General features: G+C 36.6%; 1 protein-coding gene across 3 annotated transcripts in view; it reads right to left on the bottom strand.

Moving 5' to 3' along the window:
- The window catches only part of SGTB (small glutamine rich tetratricopeptide repeat co-chaperone beta), a 47,429-nt gene that overhangs the window by 28,039 nt on the left and 5,455 nt on the right, over nt 1-13,935 (bottom strand). For all 3 annotated transcript variants that reach the window (XM_004374539.2, XM_023729593.1, XM_023729594.1), the window contains exons 3-4: nt 9,777-9,880; nt 3,563-3,632 (exon numbers count right to left, since the gene is read on the bottom strand). In XM_004374539.2, coding sequence (XP_004374596.1) covers nt 3,563-3,632; nt 9,777-9,880 — 174 coding nt within the window. The remainder of the gene's footprint in view (nt 1-3,562; nt 3,633-9,776; nt 9,881-13,935) is intronic.

Raw genomic sequence — 13,935 nt, 5'->3', positions numbered from 1 at the left:
TCGTCAGTCACCATCTCAGTCTTGGCCTGGTCTTCAATCCCAATTCCTCCTGTCATAACCTACACCTGCTGAGTGACCAGGTTCTCAGAACTCCCCTGGGGCTAAGACAGTAAACTAATCATGCTAATTAGCGAACAATATTTTTATGTGCTATCCCTCCCAGAAATAGATTCTTTTTAAAACGAGATTTTTGAAGATTAATTTCTGGAAAGATAGAATTTCAGATACCATAGCTAGCCCATGTTGTTGTTAGGTGCCATCGAGTGGATTCCGACTCATAGCAACCTTATAGGTCAGAGTAGAACTGTCCCATAGGGTTTCCTAGGCTGAAATCTTCACAGAAGCAGAACTCCAGGTCTTTTCTCCCTCAGAGCAGCTGGTGGGTTGTAACCGCTGACCTTACGGTTAGCAGGCGAGCGCTTAACCATTGCACCACCAGTGCTCTTTAGCTAGCCCACAGGGCACTAATTTTCAGAAAGGGAATCTGCAATTACATCTGCTAATAATTTAGCTAGGTTAACAACTGGTCAGCAAAACAAAGGATTTCCTGTAGCTATCATTTCTTTTACATTATCTGAATATTTATAAGAACCCGTGTGCAAAATCCAAACTTTTACAACAATAAACTGGGACTAGAAGGAAGGATTTATATCACAATGGCCTCTAAGAGTCCTTCCAGCTTTCTCTAAACCAGAAGCTCTCCTATATGCCTTGTAAATTAATAGACCATTAGCTACTTAATGGGGAGAATGGGGTGTAAATCCACAGGGATCAGGAACAGGAAGATTAAAGAAAAGGCAGGTAGATAAAAGCATCTAGATTGTACAAAAGTTACTGCAAATTAGGAATTAGAGATGAATATAAAGAATGACTGCTAATGAGTACAGGGTTTCCTTTTGAGGTGAGGAAAATGTTCTATAATAAGTTAAATAAAAATAATTTGGATCCCCTCCCCCCAAAAAAGCAATGAATATAAAGCCTCTACGGAAGCTGAGAAGATAACATCATTAAGCGTAAAGTTAACTATATTAGCCCAGGTAGTTAAACAGATTTGCTTCTTCCATATAATAGATTTTAATTTGGGGGGTTATTGGGATTTTGTTGTTGATGCTGGGTATTTTAGTCTTAGGATGGTATTTATTATTAATATTATTAAAAATATATGTATTTTACTGTAAACCACTTCAAATGTATACATACTAAAATGGATGTAGACATTCTATAAATATTACATATACGCAAACTACAAGTTAATGAAAAGTTTCAAGTCACAAAATATTCAACAGACAAAAATTGAGGACACGAAGAAATTTGGGAAGAAAGGACACAAGTATAACAACTAAGCATTTGTACGGCACTTTATAGTTACATGGTGCTCTCCTATCAAACTGTTTCCTTTAATCTTATGTCATCTCTGTGAGAACTCTATACTTCTGTGACCTGTCAGGGAATGGATGGCAATGAATTCTTCTTGATTTCCTCTTATCTTATTGTAGCTCTTCAGCAGCTAAGCACACCAAAATATTTGAAAGCAATCTTCCAGAAAGGTACGCAGGCCAAAATCCTTAACTATACAGTCAGATAAGGACAACATATAGCCTGGGATAACCCCATGCTTGAATATGCCATGGCGATTTTGGGGTTTGTTTTTTTTTCCTCCACACAAATAGCAAAACCTGTATAAAATGACAATCTTAGATGTAACATGTCTTAGTAAAAATGAAGGACTACCAGTTTTTGGTTAAAGGCAATAATTCACACTGCAACCACAATAAGTGAGTCTCACTCTGCTCATCTCTAACTCATCTTACACTCATTATGTCAAAACAATCTCTACAGGGAACGTAATCTCCCAATATTTTTCCATGCAGAGGGAATAAGCATGAGGGTCAAAAACAAAATCTTAATTTGCTATTTACTCATTATTATTATTATGCTAAACCAAGAGAACTGTAGAAGTAAAATGTTAGTAAAGAATATACTGCATCACTGAAAATTTCACACACTACAAAAATCTGGGCAGGAAAAAAATCAGATTAAATTCTTTCAATTAGAAACAAATATGTGAAAAATTCATATCTGATATGAATTTTTAAACCGATTTCATTTGGGGGGAATATTATAACTCAACTGACACTGAGGATCTGGTTGTCGCTTTATTTTGCATGTAATTTATTTAAGTCATGCTACTCTAAGCTACAGGGTCACTATGAGTCAGAATCGACTCGACTACAGTGGGGTTTTTTTTTTTTTTTTGTATTCTAAGCTTTTAAGGCACTGTGCTGATACTGTTTCTGAAAGGAAATAAAAAATTGAAAACTGAAACCAGTTTATTTGAAACACAGCACTTTAAAATGTAATTCTAACAAGATAATCATGCAATAATGAAAAGATATATATGCAAAGATACTGAATACAGTGTTATTTGGGATTACAAAATTATCTGTCTGGGTAAGTAAATCATGGTCTATCAGTACCACAGAATACTAAAAGCAAAAAACAAACCCATTGCTGTCAAGTCGATTCTGACTCATAGCGACCCTACAGGACAGAACAGAACTGCCCCATAGGGTTTCCAAGGAGTGGCTGGTGGATTTGGGCTGCCCACCTTTTGGTTAGCAGCTGAGCTCTTAACCACTGCACCACCAGGGCTCCAAAAACAGAGCCATTAAAAATGACGATATAATTGTATATTTACTGACCCAGAGAGTTGACTAGCGCATGGAAAAGAAAAATACACTCTTCTCCGTAACTTCCTTTTTAGACATCAAGTGATTTAAAAAATAAACAGAAACAAAACTCAACTACCTTCTTCACAGCATGAACAAACAAAAGGCCAGTAAATGATTCTAAGTATAATTTCTCAACATGAATATTCCCTAACAACTCTCTGCCTATACGAAGGAGAATTTATTGGCTCTCATTCACAGCTAAAAATCAGAGCTCTGCTTTACAGATTCTATAGAAAAATCTTTTGACCTGACTTGGCTCTCCTCTATAGCTTAACATAAAAGACATGATGGAAAAGTTGAAGACAGATTCTCAAGAGTGAATTATTTGTTAAAACTAAGAATCCTTCAATAGCCAGTTGTTAGAAATATAATATTGTAGGTAATCAAATGTATTGGCTAATAAACACTTAAATGTCATATGCATGCATTAACAAACTTCAAAGAATTCAAAAATACTAATATAATAATGTTAAAATAATACTCAAAATTACTTTTCCCTCTTTGATTAAGCACAAAGAATTTAGGATCCTAAAGTACAAGCAGCCAATACAATCACAAATAATCAGCTCTTAAGTTATTCATTTTGCAAGTTTTACTCACAACAGACTTGTTTCGCTTCAAGCAAGGCATACCTATACTGACCACAAGCCATTCTGTATTTCCAGGTTTCTTATCGATCATATTCATTTTTGTTTCACAAGTGCCACGTGCATCTATGATAATCTAGTCTTGGCAGTGAAAACCAGAATTGTATCGATTGATTGACAGTCACTTATTTCAGAGTTTCAGAAAGTTTTACTAAAACAGTAATTTTTCTATGAAATATTCACCTTCATCTTTTAATTGGTCAGCTTTTCCCACATCTTCAGGCACTGAGTTTGAGAGGGGCAGAATGTCATTCTGAAATTAAATAAAATCAATGTAGCTCCATTTAGTTACATAAAAAGTCATCTCAGAGAACTACCATTAAAGGAATACTGAATTATCCACTTTATAGCAAACCATTTGTAATTCCATGCATGAAATCTAACACCTAAATATTAGTGTCAGCAATAAATAGAGAAAACGTCCTCATACATTAGAAATATGAATATGTAGAACCTTTCTAGAGGACAATGGGTAACTGTGAATCAAAATTTGTTTAATTGCTTTCTATACACATCAATCTACTTCATTAAAAAAAACTAAAATCAGTATACAAAGATTAAAGTGTGCTCATAAAATTGTTTATATTAGTGAAAATTTTAAAACCAAATTTTTAATATGCTATCCAAGCAGTACCCTATTAAATTAAAAAACCAGTTTACAAAAAAAAAAATTTATAATATGATCCTATTATTTAAAAATGTACACACACACGAACACACAAGGTAAAAAACAAACACTAGAGAGGTGTATACCAAAAAGTTAACAAGAGTAATATTTGGAGATGAATACTTAGGTTTCTTCTTTGTATCTTTCCATTTGTCCAAATTTTTTAAAACAATGAGCATGTATTATTTTCATCATAAGGAAAAAAATAAAAACTTCCTGTTTTTTAGCAACTATCACCTCAAACCTCTTCTGCATTAATAAGCTTAAAAAAAAGATGCTTATGAAAACTAAATTGAAATTAAAAATATCTTCAGTGGCACTGGGAACACAATGTATTTTTGCATTTTTGATAGTTTATTTAATTGCACTGCTTTTAAAGCTGAGTCTGACTTTCATAAATAAGCTACAATTTCAAAAAAAGCATAATTTGTAGCCATTATCTTATGTACTATATTTAAAATATAGCCACCATTACCCCTGCCTTGACTAAAGTTTCAATAAAACTAATGATCTAACATTGGAAATATTCTTTCCTTATTACATGCAAATAGTCACAGTGCAAAATCACTAATAAAGCATACATGTCTTGTCATTATTTTTTTAAAAAATCTTTCTCTAATCATTTTTTCTATACATAGCCTAATAGAGGTTGTGTGCCATCTGCATATCACAGGTTGTTAATGAGTCTTCCTCCAATCCTGATGCCGCATTCTTCTTCATATAACCCAGCTTCTTAGATTATTTGCTCAGCACACAGATTGAATAAGTATGGTGAAAGGATACAACCCTGGCTCACACCTTTCCTAATTTTAAACCGCACAGTATCCCCTTGTTCTGTTCGAACCACTGCCTCTTGGTCTATATACAGGATCCACGTGAACACAATTAAGTGTTTTGAAATTTCCATTCTTCGTAATGTTATCTGTAATTTATGATCCACATAGTTAAATACCTTTGCATAGTCAATAAAACACAGGTAAACATTTTTCTGATATTTTCTGCTTTCAGCCAAGATCCATCTAATATCAGCAATGACAACCTTCGTTCCATGTCATCTTCTGAATCCGGCTTTCATTTCTGGCAGTTCTCTGTCAATGTACTGCTGTAACCGTTTTTTGAATTATCTTCAGCAAAATTTTATTTGTGATATTAATGCTATTCCTCCATAATTTCCACATTTGTTAGATCACCTTTCTTTGGAATGGGCACAAATATGGATCTCTTCCAGTCAGTTGGCCAGGTAGCTATCTTCCAAATTTCTTGTCATAGATAAGTAAGCACTTCCAGCATTGCATCCCATTGTTAAAATATCTCAACCGGTATTCCAACAATTCCTGGAGCCTTGTTTTTCACCAATGCCTTCAGTGCAGCTTTAACTTCTTCCTTCAATACCATAGATTCTTTTCTTAAAAAAAATTGTACTTTAGATGAAGGTTTACAGAACAAATATTTTCTCATTAAACAGTTAGTACACATACTGTTTTATGACAATGGTTAACAAACCCACGATATGGCAACACTGTCCCTTCTCAACCTTGGGTTCCCTATCACCAGCTTTCCTGTCCCCTCTTGCCTTCTAGTCCTTGTTCCTGGACTGTTGTGCCCCATTAGTCTCATTTTGTTTTATGGGGCTGTCTAATCTTTGGCTGAACAGTGAACCTCAGAAGTGACTTCATTGCTGAGCTATAAGGGTGTCCGGAGGCCATACTCTTGGGGTTTCTCCAGTATCTGTCAGGCAAGTCTGGTCTTTTTTTGTGAGTTTGAATTTTGTTCTACATTTTTCTCCAGCTCTGTCTGGGACTCTCTGTTGCAATCCTCGTAAGAGTAGTCAATGGTGATAGCCAGGTACCATCTAGTTGCACTGGACTCAGTCTAATACCATAGATTCTTATGCTGCCTACTGAAGTGGCTGAATGTCGGCCAATTCTTTTTGATACAGTGACTCTGTATACTACTTCTATCTTCTTTTGATGCTTCCTGTGTCAGTCAATATTTTGCCCACAGTATCCTTCAATACTGCAACTCAAGGCTTGAATTTTTTCTTAAGTTCTTTCAGCATGAGAAATGCTGAGTGGGTTCTTCCTTTTGGTTTTCTAACTACAGGTCTTTGCACATTTCATTAAAATACTTTGTCTTCTCGAGCCAACCTTTGAAATCTTCTGTTCAGCTGTTTTACTTCATTTCCTCCATTCGCTTTAGCTACCCTATGTTTAAGGCAAGTTTCAGATTCATTTCTGACATTTATTTTGTTCTTATCTTTCTTTCCTCTCTTTTTAATGATCTTTTGCTTTCTTAACGTATGACATCCTTGATGTCATTCCACAACTCATCTGGTCTTCAGTCATTAATGTTCCATGTGTCAAATTCATTCCTGATACGGTCCCTAAATTCAGGTGGAATGTACTCAAGGTCATACTTTGGCTCTTGTGAACTTGTTTTAACTTTCTTCAGCTTCAACTTGAACTTGCATATGTGCAACTGATGGTCTGTTCCACAGTTGATCCCTGACCTTGTTCTGATAACACTGAGCTTTTCCATCATCTCTTTCCACAGATGTAGTCACTTTTATTCCTGTGTATTCCATCTGGTGAGACCCCCATGTATAGTCACCTTTTATGTTGTTGAAAAAAAGGTATTTCCAGTGAACAGGTCGTTGGTCTTGCAAAATTCTATCATGCAGTCTCTGGCATTCGTTCTAACACACCAAGGCCATATTTTCCCACTACCAATCCTTCTTCATTTCTAACTTTTGCATTCCAATCCCAGTAATAATCAATGCATTTTGATTATATGTTTGATCAGTTTCAGACTGTAGAAGTTGGTAAAAATCTTCAATTTTTTCATATGCAGATGACACAACCTTGCCTGCTGAAAGTGAAGAGGACTTGAAGCACTTACTGACAAAGATCAAAGACTACAGCCTTAGTATGGATTACACTTCAACATAAAGAAAACAAAAATCCTCAAAACTGGACCAATAAGCAACATCATAATGAACGGAGAAAAGACTGAAGTTGTCAAGGATTTCACTTTACTTGGATCCACAATCAACACCCATGGAAGTAGCACTCAAGAGATCAAATGATACATCTCATTGAGCAAAGCTGCTACAAAAAAAAAAAAAAAAAAAAAAACCTTGTTGCCATAGATTCTATTGTGATTCATAGTGACCCGATAGGACAGAGTAGAACTGCCCCAGAGAGATCCAAGGAGCGGCTGGTGGATTCGAACTGCTGACTTTCTGGTTAGCAGCTAACCTCTTAACCAGTGCACCACCAGGGCTCCAAAAGACCTCTTTAAAGTGTTAAAAAGCAAAGATGTCACTCTGAGGACTAAACTGCACCTGACCCAAGCATGGTATTGTCAATCATCTCATGTGCATGCGAAAGTTGGACGATGAATAAGGGAGACTGAAAAAGAACTGATGCATTGGAATTACAGTGTTGGCGAAGAATATTGAATAAAGCATGGACTGCCAGAAGAACGAATAAACGTGCCTTGGAAGAAGTACAGCCAGAAGGCTCCTTAGAAACGAGGATGGCAAGACTTCATCTCATGTACTTTGGACATGTTATCAGGAGGGATCAGTTGCTGGACAGGGATATCATGCTTGGTAAAGTGGAAGGTCAGGGAAAAAGAGGAAGACCCTCAACAAGATGGACTGACACAGCAGCTGCAACAATGGGCTCAAACATTGCAACAACTGTGAGGATGGCGCAGGACTAGGCAGTGTTTCGTTCTGTTGTACACAGGGTTACTAGGAGTTGGAACCAACTCAATGGTACCTAACAACAACAAAACTAGTGGAATAGAAAAGTATAGAAACAAATAAAATGGGAAGCTTTATAAAAAGAGGTCACCAGTTAAAAGTGGCTATAGTTACTCAAGACGTAACTGCAGTTTCGAGACACATCACTGTCCTTCAGAACTTGCTTTTAAGGTTCCTTCTATTTCACCTCTTCCAACAAATCTAGGCAGAGTTTATGTATGTGGGAAAAAATGACCTTTTGGGATTAGAAAAATGGTATATTGAAAACTGGATCTATAGCCCATTCTGTCTTCCAAATACTTCTGAATTGTTTTAATGAAATTATCAAAATTTTATCACTTTGAAAACCAATTCTCATATTCAATTGAATATCAGCAACCCATGATACTGTGGGGGTGAGCATTACCTACTATAATAAAGAGAATGAATCTATTTAGTATGTAAGCTGAATTGGAGGGGGGAAAAAAAACAGAAAGCGGTATCCTAAAATAAAATGACCTATTTAACAACCAAGTACAGTTGATGAGATAGATACTTTCTTTAATTATAACAATCTGGATGTTATTTCACACAAGTTTTAGAATTTCTCTGCCATATTCTGCTAACAAACACACATGTAATGAAGCCAGAGCTGTAAAACAGGACTACTAACAGACTGTGAAACCACAAATAACATTATTGTAATATACTATGGAGCCCGTTTCAAGAAGCTATGTTAAGAAAATAGTAAGCAACCAATTTCTTACTATTACATACAATTAGAAAGATAAAGGAAAAAAATAGAACTTTATTGAAATAGAGTATAAAAGTCACTCTGAGCTTCCTGGGAGACAAGCACAGTTCTGATCTCCACACTACTAGGTCAATGACGACAGTAGCTTAACAGTGAGCAGACTCAACTGCTGTCTCAAGCACAGGCCTCTTGGACAGCTAAGAGTAAAGATGGTATGCTTCAGCCATAGCCATATCCAGCCACTAAGCCCAGACAACGAGAGAATTACAGCCTATCATAACCAAAGGGAATTCCCTGCTGAGGAACACAGAGAGACATGCCACTATCGCCCCAGATCTTGTCATATCATAAGAATTCAACTGTTTGATGAATTAATGTAAAACTGCATTATTCTTTTTCAAGTATAAAAAGAGGGAGTTGTTTACTGCCAAATTAACATCTTCACTGCAACCTTAAGAACCTTGTTTAGTTCTTAGTTCTAGAAACAAAGCCTAGATAATCCAGTCAAATGTGGTATTTTCAGCAATGTCCATTCCAGGTTAAGGTATACACTACACATTTTAGCTTTACTCCTGAATTCCTCATTCTGCACAGAAGCTTAGATGCAAAACAAGAACAACAAAAGGAATCCATGTGGCACCAAAACTAATCTGAAAAATTTTCAAAGACAATCTTATAGCCTATGTTTCCTACAAAGGCTGGAAACCACAGACCACATAAACAGGCATCAGAAAACTTGAGTTTCAGTCTTAGTTTTGCACAACGACCCTGAAGCTTTCCCCATTTTAAAGGGCCCCATCAATGGGCAAATTTGATGAAATCTGCTCTCAGAAATGATAAGTCAATTCTTGATGAACCTATTTCTGCTTAGTTGCTTTCTAGACATTGAAACTTGTTTTTAACTTGTATTCCATGTTTTAGAGAAATGTCAATTCAGATATTAGAAATCTAAAAATACTTAGACACTTAAAGGACTTAAAAGTCAACAAAGACATATTATTAAATACAAAAGAATGTGAGAGGATGAGAATAGCTACCAATATGAAAATCTAAAATGCATTACAAGATGCCACTTCATGTCCCAAATGGTACTCATATGCACTATCTAACTTATACCCAGGAAGAAGTTAGTTACTTATAGGCCAGGCGCCTCAACTATGTAACAGTGCAACATAAAATCATAATCATATTTAAGTCAGGTACTAATGAGGAAACAACGACAGCTTACCTTACAGAAGGAATTCGTAAACATTTCTGTCAAAGGCTGTGGAACTGCGAGGTGTGTATCTTCTGGGCTGATCTTAAAAACTGTCTCCAAGCACTGAATTGCAACTTGAAATAAATTTTAATAGTGAAAAAATAGCAACTTAAAAAAAGAAACCACCTTTTTCTTTTCTGGATTGCCATCTGTTGTATTTCAGCATTTATCATCACAGAACATATGGAAAACTAAATGGTTCAGCTGCATAGAGATTTCTATTTATAGACCAGCTATTGAGGGAAGGCAACTTGATTTCTTATTCTTCACTTAAAGAAAATGTTATCTAGAACATAATTTCTCAATATATGTATTACATCATATTCTTGTTGAATGCTACAAGAACATTATGTAAGAAAGAGCAAGTCATTAGCAATTTACTCCCACCCACCAAAATCTCTGAGTACAACTAACGTCCTAATGCCACAAGCAAAACTAAAAATTTATCTTTTTTTTTTTTAATGTGAGAAATAGAATTCTTAACCTGATTTTTAAAATCAGGCACAATTTAGTCTCTGGCACAAGTAGGCTCTAAATACGGATCCTGGTTTACTTGGGTGAAGACAGGTTGATGTTAAAAAAATCCATTCATGCATGCAAATTTACCAAGCCCCTACTATGTGAAGGCACCGTTCTAAGGTGGTAAGCATACAGCAATAAACCTAACAGACAAAAATCACTGCTCACATGATGAAGCTTACATATATAGAAGAAGGTAAACAAACAAAATAAGTAAAATAGCACGTTAAGTGATGATATGTGCCTCTTCTACATTTGGTGCATGACAAGACAGCTAGTATGGCTAGAGTACAGACCATGTGGAATGACATGCTTGGAAATGATGCTAGAAGGAAGACAGGCAGCAGATGACAAAGCACCTTAAATGGCATTTCAAGAGATCTGGATCTGTGCTTAGGTAAATGGAGAGCCATTAAGGAATTTAGTGAAAAGGAGTAACATAACTGGATTTATGCTTAGAACTAGAAGTCTGGTAGGAATGTTAAGAAAGAATTAGAGCGGGAAGCTGAGTGAGAGAAGTAGAACACTGGGGGGTTCCTTCTTAAATGGTACAAACTAAGAGTCTGAACTAGGGCAGTAACCATGGAGCCAGTACATCCTGTCCTCTCTCTACAAGTACCCTTTGAGGGGAATGGAAGCTGATTCATATCCTGATAGTGCTCTAGTTTGAGGAAGAATTCTCTCTTGGCTCCACATGATGAGAATCTAGCCAAAATGTCTAGCATACTTCCAAACAACATGGAACAGATTCACTTATATTTGTACATAACTTTTAAAAGCTACATATTGATTGTGGTCCTGAGAAAATTACCTCTGTCATAAAAGAAACACTACTAGCTTACTCTCACTTGCCACAGAGCAATTCTCCTTAGAATAGGGACTGAAGCAACTAAGTTACCATGACAAAACATCAGCGTCTCCTAGATAAAAAAACAGGCAGTCCTGGCTAAAAACGTCTGACTTATGGACAACTTGTACTTGCTCTTTAATATCACATAAATGTACCTTCACCTTGAAACCAATGGACCAATCCCTACTCGCAACAAATTCTTCACAATCACCTTCACTTGCTGCATGTGCAGCTTTTAAATTATTAAAAAGACTTCAAGCCTTTTTTTGAACTAAAGTTAGGCTAAATAAGAACTGTATGTACCTGTTACCGACTTACAAATTCGACTTAAATGCACAGTTAGGAATGGTACTTGTTTGTAACCTGGGGACTGCCTGTAATCTACTGTTTACCCATCCCTCATTCGCTCCCTTTCTATTTTTGTCAAACAGTTGGACTTAACAACTTTGGGCCACAAGAAAATAGGCTCTCATTGCCATGAAGAAAGATTGTGTGTGTGTGTGTGCGTGTGTGCGTGTGTGCGTGTGTGCGTGTGCGTGTGCGTTTGCGTGTATCTTCCTGATGAACATCCTCCCTCCCTGATCAGATTGATCATCTCCTTTACTGTGCATGTAGCTTATACACATCTCTATGATTGTACTTATCACACTATACTACACTTGGTTACATGTCTGTCTTCCATATTAGACTATGTCTGTCTCCTTGAGGACAAAACCTACATCTTATTTATCTTTAATTCTTAACAGAGTCTGGCAAATAACAGATGCACGATAAATTTAATCTACTGCCTTCTTTTTTCCAGTGAAAGTAATAATTTAATTTCAAAGGAAATAAAAACAATCAAATCTGTGGAAGAGAGCATTTCTCTCCTCTAAAGACATCTATCTGCAGCCATATGAAAGACAGACAGAACCCAAAGAAACCCTTAACCAAAAATCAGAGCCTCAAACTTACACTGACAGGTGAAAAGTCTATGTTGTTGCTCTAAGTGTTTTCCATGCCCTATCTTGTTGAGGCAATCCAGTCCAGCTCCTTTATTTCTGCTGCCTCTAAACTTAAAACACGGATCCAGCATATACAGTAAAACCTGTGAAAGCCAGAACCTGTGTAAGGCAGAAACCTGTCAGAAAAAGAAAACTCAAATATTTTCCACTAATAGAGAGCGAAAGATATACGTATCTGCTTTAACACCAAACAATAGTAGTCTGTTTGGTACTGACGAAGAGAAAGACAACCAAAGAATTCTCTTGAATAATACCATACCCTATCTGTATAACACTTTATTCAAAAGCTTTCTCATGCTTCGCACCTACGATTCACTGATTCTGACTCTCGTGACAAATCTATTAGATGGGTTGTTGTTGTCAGTTGCCATAGGATCGATTCCGATATCTCCATCTAATAGACTTTAAAACTAAGATATACACTGACTAAATGATATGCCCAGGATCATTCAATAAATATTTATTGAGCACCTATCATGTGTTAGGCACTTTTCTAGACACTTGGGATATATCAGTGAACAAAACTTAAAAGATCCCTAACCTCTTGGGACTTACAGTCTAGTGAGAGGGAAGAGTAGAGTATACACAATAAACAAGTAGTACAGAGTAAGAAGGTGGGAAGTGGTAAAGAGTGGTGCAGGAAAGGGGTCACAGATTTAATCGAGTGATCAGGGTAGGCCTCACTGAAAAAATGACTTGAAGGAGATGGGGGTGTTGCCATTATCTAGGAGAAGAACAATCTAGGCAAAGGAAATAGCTGAAGCAAAAGCCCTTAGGCAAGATACATTCAAAGTAAGGAAACTAATGTGGTTAAAGCTAAGTGAAAAACGGGAAAAGTAGGCAGACAAGACATTAGAAAGATGACAAAAGTCCAAATTAAATAGTCTTTAGACAATGACTGTGTAACATAAGGAGCCACTGCAAGATTTTGAATGGTAACGTAATATAATATGACATACACTGTTTTAAAAAGATCCCTCTGGTGGCTCTGTTGAGAATAGACAATGGAAGGGCAAGGACAAAAGCAGAGAGACCAGTTAGAGGCTACCACAGTAATCCTGGAGAGAAATACTAATAGCTCTAACCAGGACTGATACCAGCGGAGGTAGCAAGAAGCAGTCAAACTCCAAACATATTTTGAAGGGACAGCTGGAAAGATTTATTGGGACAGAAATTTGAGAGAAAGAAAAGAGTCCAGAATGACACCCAAGTTTTTGGCCTAAGCCACTGAAGAGCTGGAGTTGCCATCAATCAAGATGTGGAAGTTGCAGATAGAATAGATTCTGGGTGAGAGGTTCAGCAGCTGATTTTTGGCTATGTTAAATTTGAGCTGCCTATTAGACATAAGCAACATCATGATAAATGGGAGAAAAGATTGAAGTTGTCAAGGATTTCATTTTTCTTGGATCCACAATCAACATCCATGGAAGCAGCAGTCAAGAAATCAGACAACACACTGCATTGGGCAAATCTGCTACAAAAGACCTCTTTAAAGTGTTAAAAAGAAAGATGTCACTATAAGGACTAAGGTGCACCTGACCCAAGCCATAGTGTTCTCGATCGCCTCATATACATGCAAAAGTTGGACAATGAATAAGGAAGACCAAAGAATTGATGCCTTTGAATTGTGGTGTTGGTGAAGAATACTGAATATACTACGGACTGCCAAAAGAACAAACAAACCTGTCTTCGAAGAAGTACAGCCAAAATGCTCCTTAGAAGCAAGGATGGCGAGACTTCATTTCACATACTTTGG

Source organism: Trichechus manatus, unplaced genomic scaffold (assembly GCF_000243295.1).
Source record: "Trichechus manatus latirostris isolate Lorelei unplaced genomic scaffold, TriManLat1.0 scaffold00029, whole genome shotgun sequence".
Taxonomy (NCBI): Eukaryota; Metazoa; Chordata; class Mammalia; order Sirenia; family Trichechidae; genus Trichechus; species Trichechus manatus.
Note: the sequence above shows the minus strand (reverse complement) of the source record. Positions and strands in the feature narration are given on the sequence as shown.